The 23,797-nt window shown below is 42.3% G+C and overlaps 2 protein-coding genes across 3 annotated transcripts in view; both read left to right on the top strand.

Moving 5' to 3' along the window:
- Positions 1-15,384, top strand: part of slc45a3 (solute carrier family 45 member 3) — a 36,762-nt gene extending 21,378 nt beyond the window's left edge. For both annotated transcript variants that reach the window (XM_046036611.1, XM_046036610.1), the window contains exons 3-6: positions 8,102-8,292; positions 8,430-9,093; positions 11,782-12,047; positions 12,126-15,384. In XM_046036611.1, coding sequence (XP_045892567.1) covers positions 8,102-8,292; positions 8,430-9,093; positions 11,782-12,047; positions 12,126-12,569 — 1,565 coding nt within the window. In that variant the 3' untranslated portion in view covers positions 12,570-15,384. The remainder of the gene's footprint in view (positions 1-8,101; positions 8,293-8,429; positions 9,094-11,781; positions 12,048-12,125) is intronic.
- A 1,491-nt stretch (positions 15,385-16,875) lies between these two features.
- Positions 16,876-21,283, top strand: LOC123961329 (fibroblast growth factor 6-like). Its single transcript, XM_046036613.1, has 3 exons — positions 16,876-17,221; positions 17,802-17,905; positions 21,107-21,283. The coding sequence occupies exons 1-3, from the start codon at positions 16,876-16,878 to the stop codon at positions 21,281-21,283; spliced, it is 627 nt and encodes a 208-aa protein (XP_045892569.1).
- The last annotated feature ends 2,514 nt before the right edge of the window (positions 21,284-23,797 follow it).

Genomic DNA, 23,797 nt, shown 5'->3' with positions numbered 1-23,797 from the left:
AACACTTAAACAACACAATGTAACTCCAAGTCAATCACACTCCTGTGAAATCAAACTGTCCACTTAGGAAGCAACACTGATTGACAATCAATTTCACATGCTGTTGTGCAAATGGAATAGACAACAGGTGGAAATTATAGGCAATTAGCAAGACACCCCCAATAGAGGAGTGGTTCTGCAGGTGGTGACCACAGACCACTTCTCAGTTCCTATGCTTCCTGGCTGATGTTTTGGTCACTTTTGAATGCTGGCGGTGCTTTCACTCTAGTGGTAGCATGAGACGGAGCCTACAACCCACACAAGTGGCTCAGGTAGTGCAGCTCATCCAGGACGGCACATCAATGCGAGCTGTGGCAAGAAGGTTTACTGTGTCTGTCAGCGTAGTATCCAGAGCATGGAGGCGCTACCAGGAGACAGGCCAGTACATCAGGAGGCGTGGAGGAGGCCGTAGGAGGGCAACAACCCAGCAGCAGGACCGCTACCTCCGCCTTTGTGCAAGGAGGAGCAGGAAGAGCACTGCCAGAGCCCTGCAAAATGACCTCCAGCAGGCCACAAATGTGCATGTGTCTGCTCAAACGGTCAGAAACAGACTCCATGAGGGTGGTATGAGGGCCCGATGTCCACAGGTGGGGGTTGTGCTTACAGCCCAACACCGTGCAGTACGTTTGGCATTTGCCAGAGAACACCAAGATTGGCAAATTCGCCACTGGCGCTCTGTGCTCTTCACAGATGAAAGCAGGTTCACACTGAGCACATGAGATAGACGTGGAGACGCCGTGGAGAACGTTCTGCTGCCTGCAACATCCCCCAGCATGACCGGTTTGTCGGTGGGTCAGTAATGGTGTGGGGTGGCATTTCTTTGGGGGGCCGCACAGCCCTCCATGTGCTCGCCAGAGGTAGCCTGACTGCCATTAGGTACCGAGATGAGATCCTCAGAACCTTTGTGAGACCATATGCTGGTGCGGTTGGCCCTGGGTTCCTCCCTAATGCAAGACAATGCTAGACTTCATGTGGCTGGAGTGTGTCAGCAGTTCCTGCAAGAGGAAGGCATTGATGCTATGGACCGGCCCGCCCGTTCCCCAGACCAGTCACACAGACCACTGCAGCCAACACAGCAGACGTGTCCAGCAACAGCTGAACGATAGTAATGTTGTAAAGTTTTAACCTAAATCGAGATACATCTGGCTCGTGATGTAACATTACAGAATATTCTTGGTTTGTGAAACTTAATTGAAACAATGCTTGATTATTATCATTAGGCTATTATAAATAAATATTTGCAGGAATTATAGTATAAATATACTATATTAATAATATATAATTATAATATAGTAAATATTAACACATAATGTACACTGATTACTACGTTGACACTTGACACCCCTTTTTTAACTGATCTTTTTTAACAGCTATGCGTGGGCCGAGCGGTCGAGATAAACGTCATCACGTTTTGTGCGGGCTGGCTTCTGGGACAAACCATATATGGAAGTTCAACTTCCATCAACTTCATTCACATTTGTTTGCAGGCTGCAGCTGGACCCTTCTCTTAGTGTGGGAGCACATGCCCATATATGGAACACCGGCTCTGTCTGGCTTGGTATTACATAGAAGGGAGCTGTTGGAAGAAAAGCAGTTCAAAACCTGAGGTTTTTGCTCACAGTGATTTCTTATAAATGCTTTAACCCATTTTTTTAAAACTTTGGCCATGTTTAACATGAACATCCAACATTATAACATTGTAGATATGTCATAAAATGTGGAAAAGCATAATAGGTCTCCTATTATGCAATCTAATAAGATTGAAAGGCACCTGTTGGTGACAAATGCAGGTGGTGGACGCAATTGAACATGATACCACACATACCACTACAGTGCAATCCAGCTTTGTAATAAATGTACCAGTTTTGTTGAGTCTGTGCAAGAGAGGCATTGCTCAAACTGTATTGTCATTTTTGAGGCTGAGGTTTGTGGTGGTTGTGTCATTGTATTATAAGCTGTTTGATATTTTCTATGTAAAACATGCAAGAAAAAGTTTACAGCATAATCCAATACTCCACAATCTACAGCCTCAAATCAAGGATGGTTAATGCGTATTATCTTTCACTTTTAACATACAAGATACAGAACATTTTACGGCTATCATTGCTTACAATTATGTGTACTGTCTTATCCATGAAAAGTTGCTAATATTGCTCTGTGCAGTGTACTGCCTTGTGCAACACAACAAACTAGGGTTGGGCGATCGTCTCTATTTTCATATCGTCTGATCATTAGTGATGTGTGATCCTAAAGGATATTTCTGATACCAACGTTTCCTGCTCTAGGATCGATACTCGTATAAAAGGATCGATATCTAAACTCAGTAATTTGGAGTGTGTGTTTTATCATAAGTATCTTCCTGTCACCAGGATGATGTATCCTAATTATACTCTGTTCATAGGAACTACTTTTCCTTCTGCCTGTCAAAGTCTTGCGCTACGGCTCTGTGACGGAGCTTCTTTGAAGTGAGCCGCTGCAGCACTTTACATTTCCCGCGATTGAATACAGAGGCCCCGTCAACACTACTGCGTTTTCGAATTAAAACGGAGACCTTTTGCTACGTTTGAACCTACCGTCCAGCCTACAACGATGAAAAGACCTAAAACGGAGAAGTTTGGAAACGCTGCCGAACCTGTTCTGCGTTTCAAAACTTCGGAGGGCGTTTTAGTGAAGAAGGGCCAAAATGGAGGACTTTAGAAAGGACGACGCAGCCGCTCACGCTCGGCTCTCTGATTGGGTCTTGCAAAGCAGAAACACAATGCTGCTGACCGGGTTTTTGACATCATATTTTTATTAAAATATTCTGTACCGTGCAAATAACACTCATCTGCCTACACTTGTAGGCTACTGTGCATGTCGCCGTTTACTCTGCAACAACTCCTAGTCTGTTTTCTGACACCACACTCCCGTGTTACATTCAGTAACAGTCCCAGCTCGTTATTAATCCATATAACAAAAAAAATTATTTATTCTTTTGCCAAATCTTCTGTAACTACGAAGTAGACCATCTGCTTCATGTTTACACTGGCACGCGCATGCCCAGTGCGCCTGAACGGGTCCTAGCTGTGCGTTTTCAGTCGTTTTAATGTAATGGGAGATCAACTCCAAAACGCAGCGGAGACGCTGGTGTGGACGGAGATCGTATTCGTTTTAATTCTCCGTTTGTAAACTAAAACGGAGTAGTGTGGATGGGGCCTGACTCTGACTGACTGTAAAAGCAGTCACGTCTGGTTGTATTTTAGCTGAGAAGGTAATAATGTTGTATGATGTGTGTGTGCAAAGACAATGAAATACTTTGGCAACACCGCAAACTTCGCTAAACATCTAAGATTAAATCATAGGGTGAGCAGATGAGGAATGAGTGAAATTCGGGACGGGGGGCGTTGCTATCCGTATTGTCAATAAACATTCCCACACGTGAAAATCCAAACACAAGGCTAAAATTAAAGCTGCAAGCAGTGTTGGGCGGGCCCTCACACAGCGCGTCCGGGTGTGAGCCGGCCGAGTTGCGTATTCTGGACCTCTGCCGGTGCGGCTGTGAATTTGGTACGCGGTTCCGACGCCGCTTGAAGGTGTTATGTCACTTCCTGTGTCACCTATGTGAAGCTGCTATGAATATAAATCGGTATTGGTGTGTAGATGTCAGCGGGGTGGGAGAGTTATCAAGCACGTAAAGTTTGGTTCAGATGTGAGCACTGAAGTTACAACAACTTCCTGTTCATGGCAAAGAGTTGATCTTTGACGCCACGCCACGGACACGCCCATTGACGAAAACTCGCAAATAGCACAACTTTTCATCTTCAATGCCTTTAGAAGGCACAGCAGAAATTTGAAGTCGGTCAGACAAAATCCCTAGGAGGAGTTCGTTAAAGTACGGAGTGTGTAAATCATCCAAAAATGGCCGTAAAATTCAAAATGGCCGACTTGCTGTTGAGTTTAGGGTATGGGTTCTTGAGGCTTTTTTGAGCGTCTTGATATTATACATGTCCCCAGAAAATTTTGTGCATGTAGGTTGAACGTGAACGAGGGGCTAATTTCTTTCCAATTTTCTAGGTGGCGCTAGCAAGTCATTTTGCCACGCCCATGCGCGAAAACCCATAAAATACGAAATTTTTCACCAGTCCTGACATGTGTGCAAAGTTTGGTGAGTTTTTTTGAGTATGCTCAAGTCCCCAAAATGGAGCTTACTTTGCAGAGAAAAAAAAATAATAAATAAATAAACAAATTTACAAATTCAATAGGGACCTCGCACAGTCGTGCTCGGGCCCTAATTAAGTAGCCTATCTTTGTTCATGAAGTTGCTTGTTTGTCATTAGGAAAAACACAACTATGGTTATGTAACAGTGGGTAAATCATGATCTTTAACCTAATTTTTATTTTATTCATGTAATCAGTGCGGTGTCTGTCACATCTATCTGTGCAAGGCGCGTGTCAGATCTCTCCGCCACCGTGGCTGCCTGAAGCGACACTTTCCCTGTCCTCGCGACTGTAACTTCCACTGACCACAAGAAAACAAAATAGGGAAAAGAGCACGATGACTGTTACTTTGTGGCTTTAACAACGCTGTTGCCACAATGTAGCCTACAGATAACCTGCAACTCCTGCTGGAGCAAGAGAACTACACAACGATCAGTATTTAATGTTTAATTAGGCTATAATCAAAACTCATGTTGGGTCTAATTTTTGGGACAAACCGGACAGGAGTAGGGACAACTGCTCGTAAATCGGGACTGTCCCGGATTTTTCGGGACATCTGGTCACCCTATTAAGTCACAATAATAGGATGATGTTATGAAGCGGCAATTCTGAGCAGGCTATTTTTATTATAATTAAAGAATATGACAGTAGTTTGATGTCTTGTCATTATGGAGCTATTATTTTGAATTGATAAGGCTACAGCCGACTCCTTATTTCTCTCACAAATACAGAAATGGGAGGGGGAGGTCACATTAAACTAGAAAATAAAATATGTAAAAAGTATTGGTGTCGGCAATACCAGCCTTGGTATTGGATCGTTTAGGAATTAAGTGGTATTGCACATCACTACTGATCATGGCTACTTGACATCACCGATTGGCGATCTGATCGCCAGTGGGCGGTGTTACGTTGCAGCAAGTCAGTGAAATAGCTGTATTCTAACGTTAACATATCAGTCTCTGACATTGACAGTGTTGAATTAAGAAAATAGATAGACTAACTTCTCAGAGTTAACCTCAGTGCATTAGTTTTTCTCTATACACACTGCTCCGTTTCAATGTGTTGGTGGGAGAGAGAGAGAGAGCGAGCAAGTGGAGGTGTTGAGTGAAGCTATGCGCTGCGGGCATTTCCTCAATGAATTATTTTACTCCTATTAAATAGCATGTGGTGGTCAGCATTGCTATTGTGGTGTGTGGTGTCGCCACAAATAAATCTATAAATACAAACTGTATTTCTATAAATACGAAACACTGCAGTGCGGTGCAAATTCTAGAGACTGTTTTTATGTCATCTTAGTTCTGATAGTGAGTTAGTTAAAGTCGCCTTAATATATGGCGCATGAACTGAACGCTGATCATCCCTTCACTCGTTGATAGGCGATCCAGTCGCCAATCAGAACAACCCTACCACAAACACTCTAGAGAATGTACACTGGACCATTATGTCTGGCTAGCCTATAATTCAGTTTTGCCTCAGGCTGTGCATTTGTGGCTTCAACAATAGTCTGAAAAGACTACTTGGAACTCTTCCTAATGCAAACATTAAGACTTTTAGTGCATGCAAATAAGTTGGATTAGTGGTGTACATATAACCACCCATATGGTATATATTTGCACACTGTTAACTCAGTTTACTTGTTAGTGATGTGAATAGTTGCATTATCCTGTCAGCTCAAATGGCATTCACATGATCTTCACTAAAGGCCTCTCTTTGAGACATTGTCTTGTGATTATACAGACGATGGATACAATTCCACCAAACCAAAACGCTCTGTGTGGATGAATGAAGTGACTATTCAAGCATAAAGATTAAACAGTAAACTGCTAACTTCACTTTCTGTAACATCTGGTAGTGATGAAGAAAAATGATTTCATTACAGAGTTCCTCCCAAACAGCCAATCTGGAAATGGCACTGAACCTAATCCTCATCTGCCTGTATTATAATGGGGTGCCGGAGTGTTATTTGAATGAAGATAGATATTGGGTCTTGGGAGGGTTAAAGCTAATTTCCCCAAGCGGTAGTGTCAGGTTCTCAGATGGCTGCTCTCTACTTTATCTAATAGCCATTTGTTGGCTGCTTCATACTCCAGTTGTTACTTTCTCTCTCTGGTTTCCTCTCTGGTAGTGGAGAAGATAACTCTGTGCTGTGGTGTCCATTAGTTGTGTTATTTTTAAGCATATTTAGGTGTGTATTTAAGTAACAAAGCACATTATGAAATGTGACACGTTTTATATTGGGTAGGGTCATATGTTGTGTGTGGTTTCAGTTAGACACCACACTGATATGTGTGTGCATCTGTAAACAGAGCTGGAAAGCAGCATGCATCATATTCAGAAGCTAGAAAGCATGCTTTAGTGTTTGTGTGTGTGTGTGTCTGATATATAGTATATTGCAGGGAGTAGTTAGCAGCTACTGAGTGGGGAGAGTGTATGTGAGACTGTAGATGGTGAGGAGTGTTATGATGTGGCTCTACAGCTGCAGCAAGAAGAAATTTGGCGGAGGTGCTGACTGCATGGCTGTAGTCAACTTGTCTGTCAGTCTCAAATTGCCTGCCTGTCTCTTTGTCTTTGCTTGTCTATTTCCCTGCTTACCTGCCCAGTCTTTCAACTTCTTTGGGGCTTCTGGACACCAGAAACACAAATGTTGTCTTTCTTTCTCTGCGTTTCAGTTTCTTGTCAAACTGTAGAAAGACTACAAATGGATCTTGGGGAAGTTGTGTATTCCAGGGATGCTTCTTTGCTGTGGAGTTTTCCACCCCTAGTAGGGCAGTAGAGAAATGTTTTGATGAACAGGTCCCTGTATTGTTTGTATTTAATTTAAAAAAAAAAGACATAAATTTATAATATGGCTGAACACAAAGTGTCTTTTGATGAGAAACTATGAATGTAAACACAATTGTGCTTGTTTATAATGAAATCTCCATTGGGTACTTTTTTCTTATGTCAAACTGTAGCCCCAAGATTGGGTTGTTTCAAATATTGTATGTGTGTCCCTATGCGAACATGTGTGTGTTCTAATTAGTCAGACCTGACCACATGTGGAGGATGAGCTGAGGGTGGGTTTCCTTCAGGCAGCAGGCCATCTGTAGGAACCATCACCAGCAGTCAGTGATGATGGCAGAGCAGCACATGCTGTTGCCCCCTGGCAGGGCAACAGCAAGGAGCAATTAACAGTAGAAGGCAGTCTGAATAAAAAAACAACCCCAAAAACAACAGTCATAGTAGCTGTTGTAAACCAGGGATTATATAGACACATGTGTTTTTGGCTCAGGATATTGTGAAAATCTGCTTGGAACATATGAGTTAAAATGCAGAAAGGAAAATAACTTGCTCCTCCTGCAGTCTGTTTCAAACATTTGTAAATACATATTGCGCGCACATAACGTTGTCCCAATTTCATTGTACTTTGAGGTTTGCGGTCTGAGCAGGGCCGAGTTTTTCTCCGCTGTTTTGACTGCTTTTATATATAGTGCAAACAATCTGGATTCACGGAGATGATTGTGAATAAGAGGGAATAAATATTGTATGATAAAGACGATCAGGTTTGATTGGTGTGAGAGATGGGAAATCAAAAAAGCAAAACAATGGATGTTGAAAAGTCTGATTATTTGTAACCCCTCAAAGAAATTATGAAGATTCTATAAAACCGTTTCATTTTCTATTTGACTCTTTAAAAAAATTGTACTTAAGTGTCATTTTTATATAACCCTATGTTGCTTTTATGTAAAGCACTTTGAATTGCCTTGTTATTGAAATGTGCTTTGCACTGCCATGTCATCTTCCTCTGTGCTTTTTGTCCTCTCCATATTCTATGCTTGGTTAGTGTTGTCTCTCACTTTCTGTGTATTCCTGGTTTGGTCCACAGGTATTGGTCCCGTGCTCGGCCTCCTGCTCATCCCTCTGATTGGCTCAGCCAGTGACCAGTGCAACAGCAGTTATGGCAGACGACGGCCTTTTATCTGGCTGCTGTCTTTAGGAGTCCTTGTGGCGCTTTTCATCATTCCCCACGCTGACATACTGGCTGCACGCCTAGCATGGGGTGGACGCACTCTCCAGGTAAGATAGTCATTTAGGTGAATTCTACCAAAGCACATAAGACAAGAAATTAACATACGTTGTACCATGGTGTTGATTCACACCTTTTTGAAGTTTAAATTGTAACTTTCCTTAATGTGGTTTTTGCTTTGCTACAGGTGGGCTTCCTTATCTTTGGGGTGGGGCTCCTTGACTTTTGTGGACAAGTGTGCTTCACACCACTGGAGGCTCTTTTGTCAGATCTGTATCGGGACGAGGAGGACTGTGGTCAAGCCTTTGCCATGTTCTCCTTCATGGTCAGCTTGGGAGGCTGTGTGGGTTATTTGTTACCCGCGCTGGACTGGAGCCGTGGCCTGCTCTCCGTTTACCTAGGAGGCCAGGCCGAGTGCCTCTTCTCCCTTCTCATCCTCATTTTCATCTCCAGTTTGCTCATCACCATGAAGGTGTCTGAGGAACCCTTGTGTGCCAGCAGTGGCTTGGTGGGTTCTGGATCCCCGCTGGAGTCTGGGGCTGGTGCGATGGAGGCCGGTCAGTGTGGCGTGCCACGCTCGTGCTGCTACCTACTGAAGTGCAAGCTTAGGCTGCTGAAGTCTGGACCCCTGCTGTGCCTGCTAAGAACATGCTGGTCCATGACCCCGGCCATCTACAGGAGCTACTGCCACGTCCCGGCGGTCATGAGGCAGCTGTGTGTGGCTCAGCTCTGCAGCTGGATGGCTGTCATGTCTTTTATGCTTTTCTACACAGACTTTGTGGGGGAAGGCCTGTACGAGGGCGTGCCCAGTGCATTACCAGGAAGTGTGTCCAGACAAAGATACGATGAAGGTCCGTAACAGTATCTTAAAGATTTATTTGTTAATGTGAACTTTTATCTTTTGCTTTCAAACAATATCTTTCTAAATGTGTAAGTAGCTCATTGTGGTACACGCACTAGATTGAATGAGATGGTGCCTTCAATAATCTGCTCACAGAAGAAAATCTTTATTACCTAATAGCATATTACAAAACAAACTTGCCATTGCGCTAGTGAGACTTGAGACAACAGCTTTACCTCCACCACCTGTCCACATAAACTGGCTTAGGGTCCATCGTGGCTCTGCTGTCTGCTCTGTCACAGCTGGGCAGGATGCACTCACATTCCTCGGGCACAGGTGGAAGACGGAGCCTGTGTTCCCGCATGCCTGTATGCCTTCCTGGTGCCCTCATTTGACATACACAGCAAAGACCAGCGGTTAACATAGACACTAAAGCAAGACTTGAGAGATGACATGACATGATGAACGTTTTGTGTAGATATGCCACTGAACAAGTAATAAATCCTTTGGGGTAAGTATGCTTAAGCCAAAGTCAAGCCAATCCAAGGCATTTCAGTTATTTCTTTCCACCCCTGCACTTTAGAAATTGTAAATAAATACACACAATCTTTATCCATTGCTGTTCCTGCTCTGTAAATCACAGCTTTGTCACTAATCCTGCTAGACATTTGTATGACTATATTTTATAGCTATGCAAATCCTTAGCTGGATGGTTCTACCTGAATATAACATTTTAGAAAGAAGGTCTACTGGCGATAAGCCTGAACAAATCTGTGGTGTAAGAGGGCCAAGGATGCTAGGAAGACTTCTTTCTTTGGTATATTTTACCAGATGACGTTTGAGAAAGAACAGTAAAGGGGAAGAATGAAGCTTAAGTAAATAGATATAAGGCAGACCATCGTGCCCATGAGTTAATTCTTTAAAGTCTCCTTTTGTTTACTTTCAGCTTTTCCATTGTCTCGCTCTACTTTACTTTGTTTTAACTTCCTTTCTCATTTTATCTGTCCTTTCCTGCCACTGTCCACCGGTGTTTCTCATCCTCTAAACCTTGTTCTCAACTGTTCCTCTCTCACCATTCTCCCCTCTTTCATTTTGACATTTTCATCCATCCATCCATCCACATATCTTTCTCCTCCCTCTTTCCCCACCTCTATCTCCCTCCCTACTTTGTGTTTACTTTTTACTTTTCCTCTGTCTCTCCTCCCTGTGCTTGCTGGACCACGAGGAATGTCACACTCGCAAAGAATTAATGTCAAGGAGTCGGCACACAAAGAACATGTTCATTCAAGTCAGGTAGACGGCCAAAGCACACAATTCTGAGGTCTGTCTGGGCCGCAGTTGTTTAATCTGAAACACAGCGGATGTTATTAAACCACATCATTCAGCTTGCAGATGTTCCTCTGCAGGAATGTTATCTACTTTCTCTTCAGTTACATGGACTTTTACTTACTTTTTTTAATAGTAACTGCTATTCTTTTATGATCACCTTTCCAACTGGGAAGAGCTGCAATGCAAATATTTATCTGTGAAGCCTGTGCTATAGAAATATAAACATAATGCAGAATCCTGAGCACAGATTCAGTAGCATTCTGGCTCTGTGGCGTTTGTAAAGTGGGCCTGGCAGCTTTGCTTTCCAGGAGTAATATGAGCCACAGCTGCTTTCACATAAGTGATTCTCTGCTCTGATGCTGAACTGATCTACACTGTTCACTGAGAGCAAACTGAGAGATCAGGGTGAATGCAGACTGAAATAAATAACAGTCCAGACATGTTGTCAGTCCAGCTTCCATGGGTTAGTACTAAAATAAAAACCTTAACCAAGGGGTGATATAAATGTGGATAAATGGGTAACATTATTAAAAATGGAAACAAAATCCCACATTGACTACAACTTATTGAAAATGTTGTCATTAAGGAAAACTGTTGCGTTCTATGATTCTGTCAGAAGGTGCAAAACAAATATTTCATGAGTATCGAGTTTGAAGGCCAAGTTACAAGGGAGAATTCAAATGCTGCTATTATTCTACTGTACTGGAGAACTAACCAAAAATTTAGTTTATTTCATTATAAATAGTATTAGTTATAATATACTCATTATAAGGACATTGTCTTTACCTCCAGTGTCAGTGACTGATTCACATCTTGGACAAGTTGTCCTAAGTTTCACATACATCTAAATCTAACACCTTGCTTATATAGGTAGACACTGGTTTATCAGATGTAGGACATGATGCATCACAAGATCAAAACATGTCACTCATAGACCATAAGCTAACTGTTAATGTATTTATATGGGAATTAAAAAAAACTTTTGATGCCATGCAGCAGGCAACATAAGTGAATCTAATTCTGCTAAGTAGTCTACAACTCTCCTTGGCCTCAGACAGTTGTTGAGACCTCATCCAAATGCTTGTTTTCTGTCTGGCTCACTGGGCCAGACTCTGGAAAAGAGTCACATTGCTTCAGTAAACAAGGACAGGCCTGGGTGTGTCGCCCTCTCTGGCTTTTGAAGGATTTATCTAAGGTTAATGCTGTGTGTCATTGTCCAAGCCAGTCACCCCAAACATTGCCGCAGAGCTCTGTGAATGTCTCCCCACCCTGATGTGTGCCTGTGTGTTCATGAGCTTGAGCAATCAGTAGGGTTTCTGGCTCCCCCTGGGCTCGGCTGGTTGTGATACAAGTTGAATTTTTCTTTCAGGTATCCGTATGGGCAGTCTGGGCCTGTTCCTGCAGTGTGCTACCTCAACCTTTTTCTCCCTGGTCATGAGTCGTTTGGTTTGCCATTTTGGCTCACGGTGGATCTACCTGAGCAGTATGGTGAGCTTCACAGTCTCTGCTTTGGTCATCTGCCTGTCCAAAAGTGTGGTCTTGGTTACTGTAATGGCAGCCCTCACTGGGTATGCGTATGCCACGCTGCAGACTCTGCCCTACACACTCACCTGCCACTACCACAAAGAGAAAGAGGTAAGTAAACATCAAAGATAGTATATTGACAAAATCAGTATGATTTGATAAGTTGACTCTTTTCTTGTCTCATTTCAGGTCTATATGCCAAAAAGGAAAACCAAAAGCATGTATAAAAATGGTATTGCAACCAAGCGGGACTCTGTGTATTTGACACCAGTGGAAGAGGAGGATGGACTGAATCACAAAACAGGGACTCCCTATGGGAATGCTTTCTTCAGCCAGGACAGTTTTGAGTACTACCCCAGTCCACACAGCCAGAACGGCTCATCTCACAGCTCCGTTGGCACAGAACAGGAGGAGGCAGAGTTGGGGTATGAGAAGCGTGGTGTGGGTTTGGACTTTGCCATCTTGGACAGCACCTTCCTCCTCTCTCAGGTTTTTCCTACCCTCTTCATGGGCATGATCGTTCAGTTCGCACAGTCCGTCACTGCCTATATTGCCTTCTCTGCCATGTTCGGTGCTGTCGCCATCTACTTGGTCCGTCAAATCACCTTTGACCAAAAGGACCTCACAAGCTGAGGCATTCATGCAAAAGATGTGGGAGTGACAAATAATCAGTCATTCAGGTTCCATGGTTGGACCCCAACAATGCACTATTGTTTCCAGAATGCCTTGCTCTAGTACCACGTGGTTGCTTTTACATAAGTTCTGCATTGGGGAAGTGTGTGTGTGACAGGTAATGAGAGAAAGTGGCTAATGAAAGAACGTGTCTCAAGAGACGCTCTCTGTACCGAATGCAATTGAATTCTATAGAAATCTCTTTGTTGTGACATCTTTTCTGTCCCATTGTCTTTTTCTCAGGTACTACATGCAAAATATTTACTGTAGAACTCATCAACCTCAGAGACACAGACACTAACCTTTTTTTTTTTTTTTTAAATGGTGTTCTCCTAAGCTATCCACAATTTACAGTCAATCAAGTACAGTCTGCTTTGTACTCTGAACAACATGGTAAACACAGAGTTGGCTTGTGCAGAGTCATCTGCAGCATCATTAAGCCAGTCTGGGGACTGGTCATCATCTTATTTAGACAGGCCTGAGACGGCAGAATGGATAGAGTAATGCATTTTTTCTAGTGGGACCATGGGACTTGTCCATCCAGTATGAAAAACACACTCAAAGGGGTACTCCAGTGATTTAGTGTTGCAACTCCATAAAGTTAGATGGATTTTTTTTTTTTAAAAAAGAAGAAGAATGGTGAAAATATTTTTGTCTTTTAGTCCCTACAATGGGCCAAGCTCCAAAAATGGATGCTACATTTCCCATAAAACAACGCTGTATCATCTTTCATTAGACCTTCCCTACCTGTAAAGTACTGTCATCTTTTCTCATCTCAGTATGTAATGTAATCAAATTTTTGAAATCTCAAGGTAACCCTGATAACATCACAATGACATCATCAGGGTTATTTTCTATGACTGGACCAAGCTACCCCAGACAGTTTCAACTGGCCTTTATGTGTAAAGTTGGTGGAGTACCCCTTTTAAAATTCAGCTGTACTCGGACATTGGCCCTAATCCTATGTGTTTCCCCTCGTTTTAAGTGTCCTCTATTAATTAATGAACAGTTTTACTGTAATTATTTTGTATACAGATTTACTGTATATCCCTATGGGAATTATGTTATGCAACCTGTTGAGGTGAAGTTATTGACTGGTTTAAGAATGAAGCCGTTTACTGGAACTGGAAATATTGCATCAAGCGTCCTCTGCCTAGATAATCAAGAGTAGTCTAGTCTAGTGCCCTGCCATCCTGCCCAACTATGCTTCTGATCAGGACAGTCGTCTCAGGTTAGTACCTTGTTTTAGTATCCCATCCTCTCCTTATGCCACTGCTAAAACACTTTCCCTGCAGCCTAAACAAACATGTTACTGTACTCTCAAATGACAATGTAGGACATACACATGTAATGCTGTATGTAAACATGTAGGGGGAGGTCTGAGGGAAGCCCACTTCATAGCACCCATTCCTGAAATACCAAAAAAAAGTAATGCAGTAAATGGAAATATTTGGTTACTGAAAATGATGCAAGAGTAGTTTACAAAGTACATATTGATGGGTCAAAGGACGAGCTGTGTTTAGGGAGGGTGTGTGTGTGCACGCGTGTGTGTGATATGACTCGAGTGTGTGCAGTTTTTTCACATTGCTTGTGATGAACTGTATTGACTTTAGCCTGGCCCATATGATGCTGTATGTTACAATGTATTGTGGCCTTCAGTTGAGCTTTTGAAATTGGCCAGTTGGTGTAAACACCATGGTTGTTTCACAACCTGTAAGTGAGTTAATTTCAGCATTTTGTATCCAAGTTGTCTGAGCCTACACGAGGGGTGATGAATTGAGCTCAGAAGATACAAATAGTCCTGAAGGATCTTCTTGCCTGAGGTGCGCGCCGCATCCGTAAAGTAAAAACAGAAGAGGATGTTTGTCATGTTGACTGTCATGTTGACAGTCCTGCAGCGTAGGAAAATATTGTCTAGCAGTAGCTGAAGTGTCAGGAAAAAAAGATGTTTTATAAGTGCCTGTACATTTTTCAAACATTTTTTGTACATATGTATTTATTTATGCTTTTATTACAAAATAGCACGTATTAAACTATTGGCCTCCTTGGCATCTTTTGTATGTGCAAGGGTGAAGGCTGTTTATGGGGAAAAAGATAAATTATTTGTATAGATGTGGTATAGAAGCATTATCAAAGCTATAATTTATTTTATCATTACCTACTTTATCCTGTAGCTTTGTTAACATGTCAGAGCTTATTGCAGATACCTGCTGACAGTCTGTAACAAAGCAGTTGCAGATGAGAATACTGAAAGTTACCAGAATTTGCCCATGTGGTCATTATCCATGTAGCCTGAATCAGCAGAAACCTTTTATTCCTGTCGCACAACGGACTTGCTTGGTGATTTATTTGTTGTCTTTTTTTTTTTTTTCTAGTGCAGCTGGTGCAAATAAGAAACCTCATCCTGTTGTCAGTACTGCTTTATTTGTTATATAACCACTTGTATCTTCTTATCAGATATGTGTTTTATTGTTTAACTTAACAGATGAACTATCTTTAACGAGTGGAGATATTTTCAGTCCCTATTGCTCTCAACCAAATCTGTTTAATTTCTAACAAAAGTGCCAATGGTCCGACTACGTTAAGGCCAGATGTCGTCGTGTCCAGGTTTTTTAAATCAATGATTTTGTCACAAGCTTTTAGTCACTTGTCACTGTCATAATTGCATTCAGTCATAACAAATGGTTGTTTTTCACTTTCATTATTCATCTATCAGATTGTGTATACATATGCAGTTACCAAATAGATTTTATACAAAATAAAACTGCAATGATAATGAGATGATGTCTGAGTGATTTTATGACACATTTTAACACATTCTACTTCTCAGTGTTAATATAAACCTAAGAAATGACTGGTCATCAGTACTTAAACTTGAAATATTACATTATATGGTTAATTTTGTTTATATGTTGTAACTATTTGAGTTATTTTAATGTGAGTTGCATTTTATTTTATTTAAGAGATTATTGTTTTGCATTAAATGTCTAAATATGTCAATGCAGTTTGGTGTACAGACACCTAAGACTAAAGGCTGTCCACCAGTGATTAAAATTATGAAATAGTGCCATCCTTTGGAAATCTTGGGTAACTGATGTGTGCAAGAGCGCCCGCTGGTGCGCAACTGCACTGGGCCTCACTGGCGCATGGGCATGCTGCTGCTGGTGGCATTATCTATTACATGGAAAAGACGATAGGCTTTCATGTTGCAGGGAATGGCATGCTGACAATGTGTTCCATTTCATGACTGGCATGTCCAGCTTGCTCCTCATAGTTCTCACGAATGCACCATGAGGAATGCGTTGGTTCTGGTGCACTTGTACAAATGTGATACTTAATTAAAATGCCACTCTGGGCCTTCATTACCTAACCACGCTGCTGCAGAGCTGAGGGAGAGCCAGTGTATTGCTCACGGACACGTCAGCAGGGCGGATGCTGGCCGGCACTGAGGTCTTGAACCCTGATTTTAGCGGCTGAGGGGCGATGGACACCTTGCTGGCTCTGTGCCCCAGCTAATAAGTGATTCTAGGCCCAGAAGAACACAATTTACGGGTGAAAGTTCTTGAACGGGGCAGCAGAAGAAGCAGGACCACAAGAGCCCTGTCATTGCTCTCCGATGACAAGTGGGCCTGTTTTTACACCTTCCTTCTAAATAAGGAAGCTGCCTGACAGACATATGACCACCGACCCAATTTGGGAGCAGCCCCTTCGCGTCCCACGGCCGCTGAACGCCACCAATAAGCTTTCTCTGCTTCCAGACCAGCAGTGACAGTAGGCTATTCCCATCAACTCTCCACAGACTTGGTATTTTTCCTGCTGTCACCACCCTCTCTACCCTTGTATTGTCCCAGCGGTGGAGTCAGCATGATGTCATCTAGGGATGCGATAGCCCTGGCAAGGTTCAAACAGGGTTTTTGGTGAGTGGTAGAGGATCTATGCTGAACTCTTACCGAGAGAGAGACAGATAGGGGAAGAGCGAGAGGGAGAGAGGGAGAAAGGTAGAGTGTGTGTGTGTGTGTGTGAGAGAGAGAGAGAGGCGCGGAGGAGCTGCAAAACATGGTAATCACCACCATCACCATCACCTCCAGCTCTGCCGCGCACTCTCCCGTCTCCTCTCCTCCTCTGCACCGGGGCTTGCGTTTCATGCCCAAAGCCCTGATCTGCGCTCCCAAAATAACCCTCAGCCAGCATGCCGAAGGAAGCAAAACAAGAAGAGCGGTATTTTTAGGGTCATTAATTTTGACCACGTGGCCCGAAGGTAAACCGGATGGCCGTTGCGCAAAGGCTCCTCGTCAGTATGTCCTGCGAGGCCGGCACGCCGCACTGGACGCTGACCGCGGTGGTTCTCCTGGGCTTTCTGCTGGGGATCGTGTCAGCGTACCCTTTACCGAGCAGCAGGACAAATGCAACTTTACTGGAGAAACGATGGGAGACCCTCTTCTCCCGCTCTGTACTGGGGATCTCAGGGGAGAAACCGGAGCTGAACTGGGAGAGTGACTATCTGCTGGGCATCAAAAGAGTGCGGAGGCTCTACTGCAACGTGGGCATCGGGTTTCACCTTCAGATCCTCCCCGACGGCGGGATAAACGGTGCACATAATGAAAACCAGTACAGTGAGTTATACCTCCACCAATGTAATGCAATAAACATAAAAAAGAGTCAATAAGCATGGATCTGTGATGAGCAGGCTAGTGTATCCCCTCTATTCATTTGCATGATCATATGTCATCCGACTCTGGGGGAGAATTGAATTTCTTCCACGGCAAGACAAATCTATTAAAATAAGTATCCATCAGTGCTGAACACCCCCTTCCTCCCCCTTCCTCCCCAAGCTCAACCATGACATGAATGTATGGACGCTTTTAGACACAACTTATTTTTACGCAGCCCCGCGAGGGCGGTCCAGAGACCAATGGCCGTGCACGTCAATGCAATTACTGCAATTATTGCAATAACCAGAATGCGCTTAATTGACACGCGGCTGGGTGCAAATGTATGATGGGGTGAAAGATGCAGAACAAAGACTCGGCATGCTGCGCAGCAATCTGCAAGGTTACACCCATAGACGCAGAGAGCACTGTGCTACAGTCACCATTATAAACCACTGATCAGCCAGGATGATCGGTTGGCAGGCTATTTTATAATATACACATATATTTTACTCTAATGTTATAATTCTTTGTCTTGTATCAGGCCTAATAGAGATCTCTACGGTGGAGAGAGGAGTGGTGAGCCTATATGGGGTGAAGAGTGAGTTGTTTGTCGCAATGAACAGCCGTGGAAGGTTATACGGAACGGTAGGTATGCACTGTATTTCATTTATTGTCCAGCAATGTTAGTTAATGGGATCTTGAACACAAGACACACTTGCAGGTCGGTCACAGTCACATTTCATGGATGGGACTCTATATCTAGCAGGGTGTGTTGTGAAATCCCATGTTAATTTCATCAGGAATTTATAAAGTTCTATTTAAAGCAAGTGTGCTAGGCCTGGTGGCCTATGGGTAAATAATGATGAGGTTAACAGATGCATGGTCCACGCGCCTGTAATGTGGTCGTGTGTGTGTGAGGAGGAGGAGGAGGAGGAGGAGGAGGAGGAGGGAAAACCCCCTGACGCAAAGAAACCTGTCAGCAGAAATCGATTTTAACGGCAAAGCGCTTATTTGGCAGGGCGGTGCACATTTTGGGCGGCAAAGACTCAACTCACCCAACTCACCTCAACCTGCAACTTCTCCCACATATATAACCTCCAAAAAATAAATAAATCTTTGACTTATGCTTTATAAGTTTGCAATCTTTCTAAAAATGTTTCACTTCAGCATAACATCTGAGGTGTTTCCTGGGCGGCATGGTTGTTTGCTGATCTCACCAAACTGCAGTTGTGCATGTTCTATTTCTGAGAAGCATCCAGTTATAGGAAACATGCTACCTTGTGTGAATTTGGCACCATCTGGGGTGTTGTGGGCATAGAGTCACTTCAATGCACAGCACCGTTTGGATTTTTCATGTTTGATACATCCTCAGAGAACACCTGCATTTAAAACATGGAAACCCTGGTTCTCTGACTCAAACCTGATGGGAAGCGACTTAGAGCTTATTAGGTTATGGCAGATAAAGGATTTTGTACACGGTGTAACAGCACCAGTGAGGTGCAGGTTGTTTTTTCTTCAGGTTTTAAATGGCTGTACAGACAGCCACCTCTTACCAATTGTGAGAGGAAAATTCTTCTGAAGAATTCTTCAAAGGTGTAATAATAGCAATAATTGGCTGTAATTAAAACTTAAATGTAGTATCCCACAAATTCCCAGAATGCTGTGACAATGGTTTTATGGACATGTTAATTTAGGTTCCCAAAGGCCTTCATTTGATCCTGCGGCTGAATTTGTTGGGTGTTTTGTGTAGTCACTTGAAAAAAACAGGTTTTAGGAGAGAGAGGACTCTTTAGGTGAGGTTAAGATGTGTATACACCATATATGTATTTCTTATTTTTATCTTTTTACTCTGCCAAATGCACTTTATTGAATTCTTTCAAATCTTTTATTGCAAGCAGGTTTTTGAAGCATTCATGACCCCTTTATGTTTGTTTTTTTTGCCCTGATAACAAAGAAACTCAGTTTCAACTGTAACTTCTTATGGTTGAAATGATAATTTAGTTAAACCAGATCTTTTTGTCCTCATCACACAGACAAGTTGCATTTGTAGTTACTGGAGATAACCTTTAGACGATGTCATTCGTTTGCTTCTAGAGCAATGGCAGCTATTAATACATAAATGTTCCAGGTGGTGGGGGAGGAAACAATGTGTTTAGCAGAGCCCTGCTGACACATGGCTGCTGGTTTACTTGCTGTGGCCAACATATTTGACAGACAGAATGTGAGTCGGTTATCTGGTCATGAGTGATGAAGCGTTAGCTTGTGAGCAGGCTGATGATCTGATAAGAGATTGAATTAGGCCACATGGTACAGAGTATTTGCTCTGCTGCTCAAGCACAGCTTAGAGTAGCAGAGCAGTCATATTGTTCTTTCTTTAGAGATTATTTTTAATTGAGAGACTTTAAGTGGGAATTAGAGACTCTTTGGACTCTGTTACACTCGTACCTTGGTTAATTTAAATATGTCCTTGAGAGTTTAAGTAATAGTTTTAGGACATTTTGGAAAATAGGTTTATATGCTTGCTTGCTGAGAGTTAGACGAGACCACTCCCATACCACTCTCAGTCTGTTTAACAAGAAGCTGTAGCCAGGAAACGATTAGCTTAGCATAAAGACTGGAAATGCAGGGATACAGGCATACTTGTCTCTTACCAAAGGTAAAAATCTGGATCTACCAGCACCTCTACAGCTCACCAATTTGTTGTGGTTTTACGTGGGCTTATTTGCTATGAATTCAACAAACAAAATAAAACACGTTAATTAGTGGGCTTTAGAGGTGCTGGTATAGGCCAACATGTCCTCATATCAGACAAACGACAAAATAGGTTCATCGTCAATTGTCTCAATGTGACCATTCCCCAACATGACATGTACGAGAGTTGGCAAGTACCAGTCCAGTGACACGCGTACCGGACGTTTAACATGTGGTAAACATTGTGAAATGGTAGTAGTTTGGTTAGGTTTAGGCAACAAAACCATTTGGTTAGGTTGAGGAAAAGATCGTGGTTTGGGTTAAAATAAGTACATTACCTTATCATGTCATGTGACGTAAGTCATCTACAAAAAGTCATCTACAATATGTCATATAACTTAAAACACGTCACCTTTGACTTTCTTTTACACGGGACTCAAACCTCAGTCTCCTGAGTGAAAGTCCTTAGTTTACTTGACACATAGTACATCCACCCCACTAACCTCGTTATGTTGACTTTGTCACTCTTTATGCCACATCACCTTACTTCTTTTGCCACTAGAGGTCGCAGCCTAACAAAAAACATAAATATGGATTGTAGTAAGTTACTGCATTATCGACTGGCCGCGTTCCTGGTTAGCATGGGCTGTATAGGCAGATTTTGTTACCTTATCATTACAGTGTCTCCTGGATGAAGCTGTCGCAACAAAGTGAATCAGCATATTTTCCAAAATATCAAACTATTCCTTTAAAGTTCAGCAGTTCAGTTTAATTTAAATTGAGGTCTTTTCTGGGAATAGACCAACACTTGATAGAACTTCCTTGTGTGTGGAAAATTACTTTCTAATAGTAGTTCATTTGGCTCACTGTGTATATTTCAATTAAATGAATACCTATTTTTAAAGGAGCAAATGTAACACACCTTTTAGAGCGGTTGTTGCTGCTGGGAGATTGCACAAAGATAACTTTACATTGTCAAAATTAATTTTTCCCATTGCTGTGCGTATCTAAATTTAGCTTTATATTGTTGTGCATTGCTCAGAATATTTTTAAAGAGCCTTTTAATGTTCTGCTATCATAGCTTCAAACTACAAAAGGTCTATTTCTTGAGCAGCTCATTAAAATGCACACTGTCTGTCTCTTTGTCCTCTCCAGACAGTCTTCCATGACGAGTGCAAGTTCAAGGAGAGCTTGCTCCCAAACAACTACAACGCCTATGAGTCTCTGGTTTACAGAGGCTCCTACATAGCACTCAGCAAGCATGGCCGAGTGAAGAGGGGCAACAAGGCCACCACTGCCATGACTGTAACGCACTTCCTACCCAGAATATGATGAGCAAAAACTGGCAATAACAAACTTATTTGCACATGTGGATTATTTCCCAGGTAACATAAATACCATATACGTACGTACAAACACAAAAGACAAAATGGACTGTAAAAGAAAGAAATACCACTATATCTGATAGTATTTATTCAAACTTTATATGTATATTTGGGTAGATTACTTTGTATTAGAAATGATGGAAATGCCATTCTTTGCTGCTTTTATGATTTTCATCATTTTTTGATATGAAGGGGATGGAGAGACGTCATTTATCCCCTCAGTTTTTATGGGTGCTTGCTGGAATTGGTCTTGCACTGTCAGCGGATGACAGTTCATCCTCTTGGAAATGAAATGGATACGTTATTACCTCAAAGCACCATATCCTGAGCAGAAGAGGAAGAAGAAAAAGAGAAATGTGTGCATGAAATTTGAGAATTGAGAAGAATGCCTGTTTACTTAAAATGTTAGTTTTTTTCGTTGTCATCCATCAAGGCCTTGGACATTTCCCAGTCTATGTTCGATTGTTACTGTCAGGGCAACTGGAGCACTTGCAAATATGACGGTGGTTTTTCTTGCTTCGTCATGAGGTGGCGGTGTCTTGAATTCTTACTTGCGGACCCCTTTGCCCTTGCATGTGAGAAATGTGGTGCTCAAGTCAGAAATAGGAACGAAACGCAAGTCATCACTCCCTCAGACACCACTGGGGGGCTTTAGCCCAATTCCTCGATGGCCAGAGGTTTCTCCACTTTATTTTCTTTCCATTATTAGATAAGTTAAGTAATTGAGACTCTATGCTGCACAGAACCCAGTGGAGCCTCTTGTTATTAATATGGAAAGCTAGATTTAGTCCACACCCCCCCACCATCATGTCCAAGGGAGCTTTGACAATCCCAGGTTTTACTTTTACAAATTTTGTAGCCAGATCGTCAGGCCAGATTGAGTGTGTACTATATGTGTGGGCATGTATTTATTTTATGTATGTATGTGGAATTGCTCGGTTTGAGAGCAGCTTAATTGGAAACGTTTTTTTCTCATTGTGGGAGGTGGGGGGTGGATAGACCTGACACTATGAAGCAAAATGTCCTCCATTTCTGTCTGTTGAATGTTATATTTCCCTCCAGTTCATACTGAGTTGGTGCAAACTGTTGCATCTGGTCTGTAGCTTTGATATTTTGTTGCTGATTTTCGTTTTGAGTTTATAGCAAAAATGACGATGGGAGCTGTTTGACTTTCACACTGGTTTGATGATATTTGGCACTTAAAGTAACGTGTTTATGCAGAAAGGAGTGCAGTTCCAGTGGATGGCACTCAGTTGTCGATTCACTGTAAACATGATGGTCTGCTGCATTCATTTGAAATAGTGTAAATATTCCAGTTTGGTTTAGAGAGAACTGGAACTGCTTTAGAGTTCACGATCCTGGGATTTATGAACACTGCTTAAGATAACCCAGTCTGACATTTAGATGATGTGGATAGGGCTCATGGATCCCAGATTTTTAAGCTATTTATGCATTTAGATTGGTCACTGAGTCACAGTAAGGCTATGAGCAATGTTGCAAAAAGCAATTAACCAAAGGGTTACATCAGCAATGTTCATTCAGGCTTTGTGTATGCAGCATACCATACTTGAATTCAACAACTGCTTGCGCTCCTCTTTCAAATACTGTAGTTTTCCATTGTGTAGACGAGGGGGAGGAGGACAAAGAGCAAGCAGAGTTGAAGATAGCAATGATGTACAGAGGACTTAAATGGGACTCTGCATGTGGCACTGGTTGTTTGTTTAACTTGGCGAGGATGTGGATAATGTGGGGTAAAATACCTGAGCATCAGACTGGTGGGGCCCCTCGTCAGTTGATGTCAGGCTGGACAGTCGGTGCAGGGCCCTTGGATTCCTGTCCCATTCATCTGAGCCATTTTTGTACCAAGGTCGAAGATGTGGGCTCTCTGTCCTGTGTTATTGATGTAGGCGTGTTTTCTGGTCCCTCTCAACGACTTTTACCTTTTTTTTTTTTTTTACGGAGCTCTGCACCTGTTTCTTGATCAAGACAAAAATGTCTTGTAACGTGCAATGAAGATATTAATGATTCTGCACCTTTCTTGTACTTCTGAGCGGAGTCTATTTAACGTTGAAATGAGGTGCGATTGAGCTCAATTTTGAATGACTTTGAATTAAAATATTATATTTTGGTACTTGATGGTATTTTGGTACCACCTGTCAGGCCAATTTGGTTGAAACATGATTAAAAGAAAGTAGCAAGGTCTCATTTATATGTTATCATATTTTACCTCATGCTCTTTCTAAAATTTCTGTAACGCACTGACAAAATATTGATGAGCAATGGTTTACATGCCCTTTAAGCTCCAGCTTGTGTCTAGTAGCAGAGAGGAATGTGCAGTATCTGGTCAGAATGAGTGTGTATGTAAGCATGTGTGCGTGTGCATGTGTCCAGCTGAGCACGCTCCTGTCATGTTCTGTTTCTGCCAAAGCGACAGTGGAGATGGTATCAGATCAATTTACCT

Source organism: Micropterus dolomieu, linkage group LG22 (genome assembly GCF_021292245.1).
Source record: "Micropterus dolomieu isolate WLL.071019.BEF.003 ecotype Adirondacks linkage group LG22, ASM2129224v1, whole genome shotgun sequence".
Lineage (NCBI taxonomy): Eukaryota > Metazoa > Chordata > Actinopteri > Centrarchiformes > Centrarchidae > Micropterus > Micropterus dolomieu.
The sequence above is the reverse complement of the archived record's forward strand: the minus strand, read 5'-3'. Positions and strand labels throughout refer to the sequence as shown.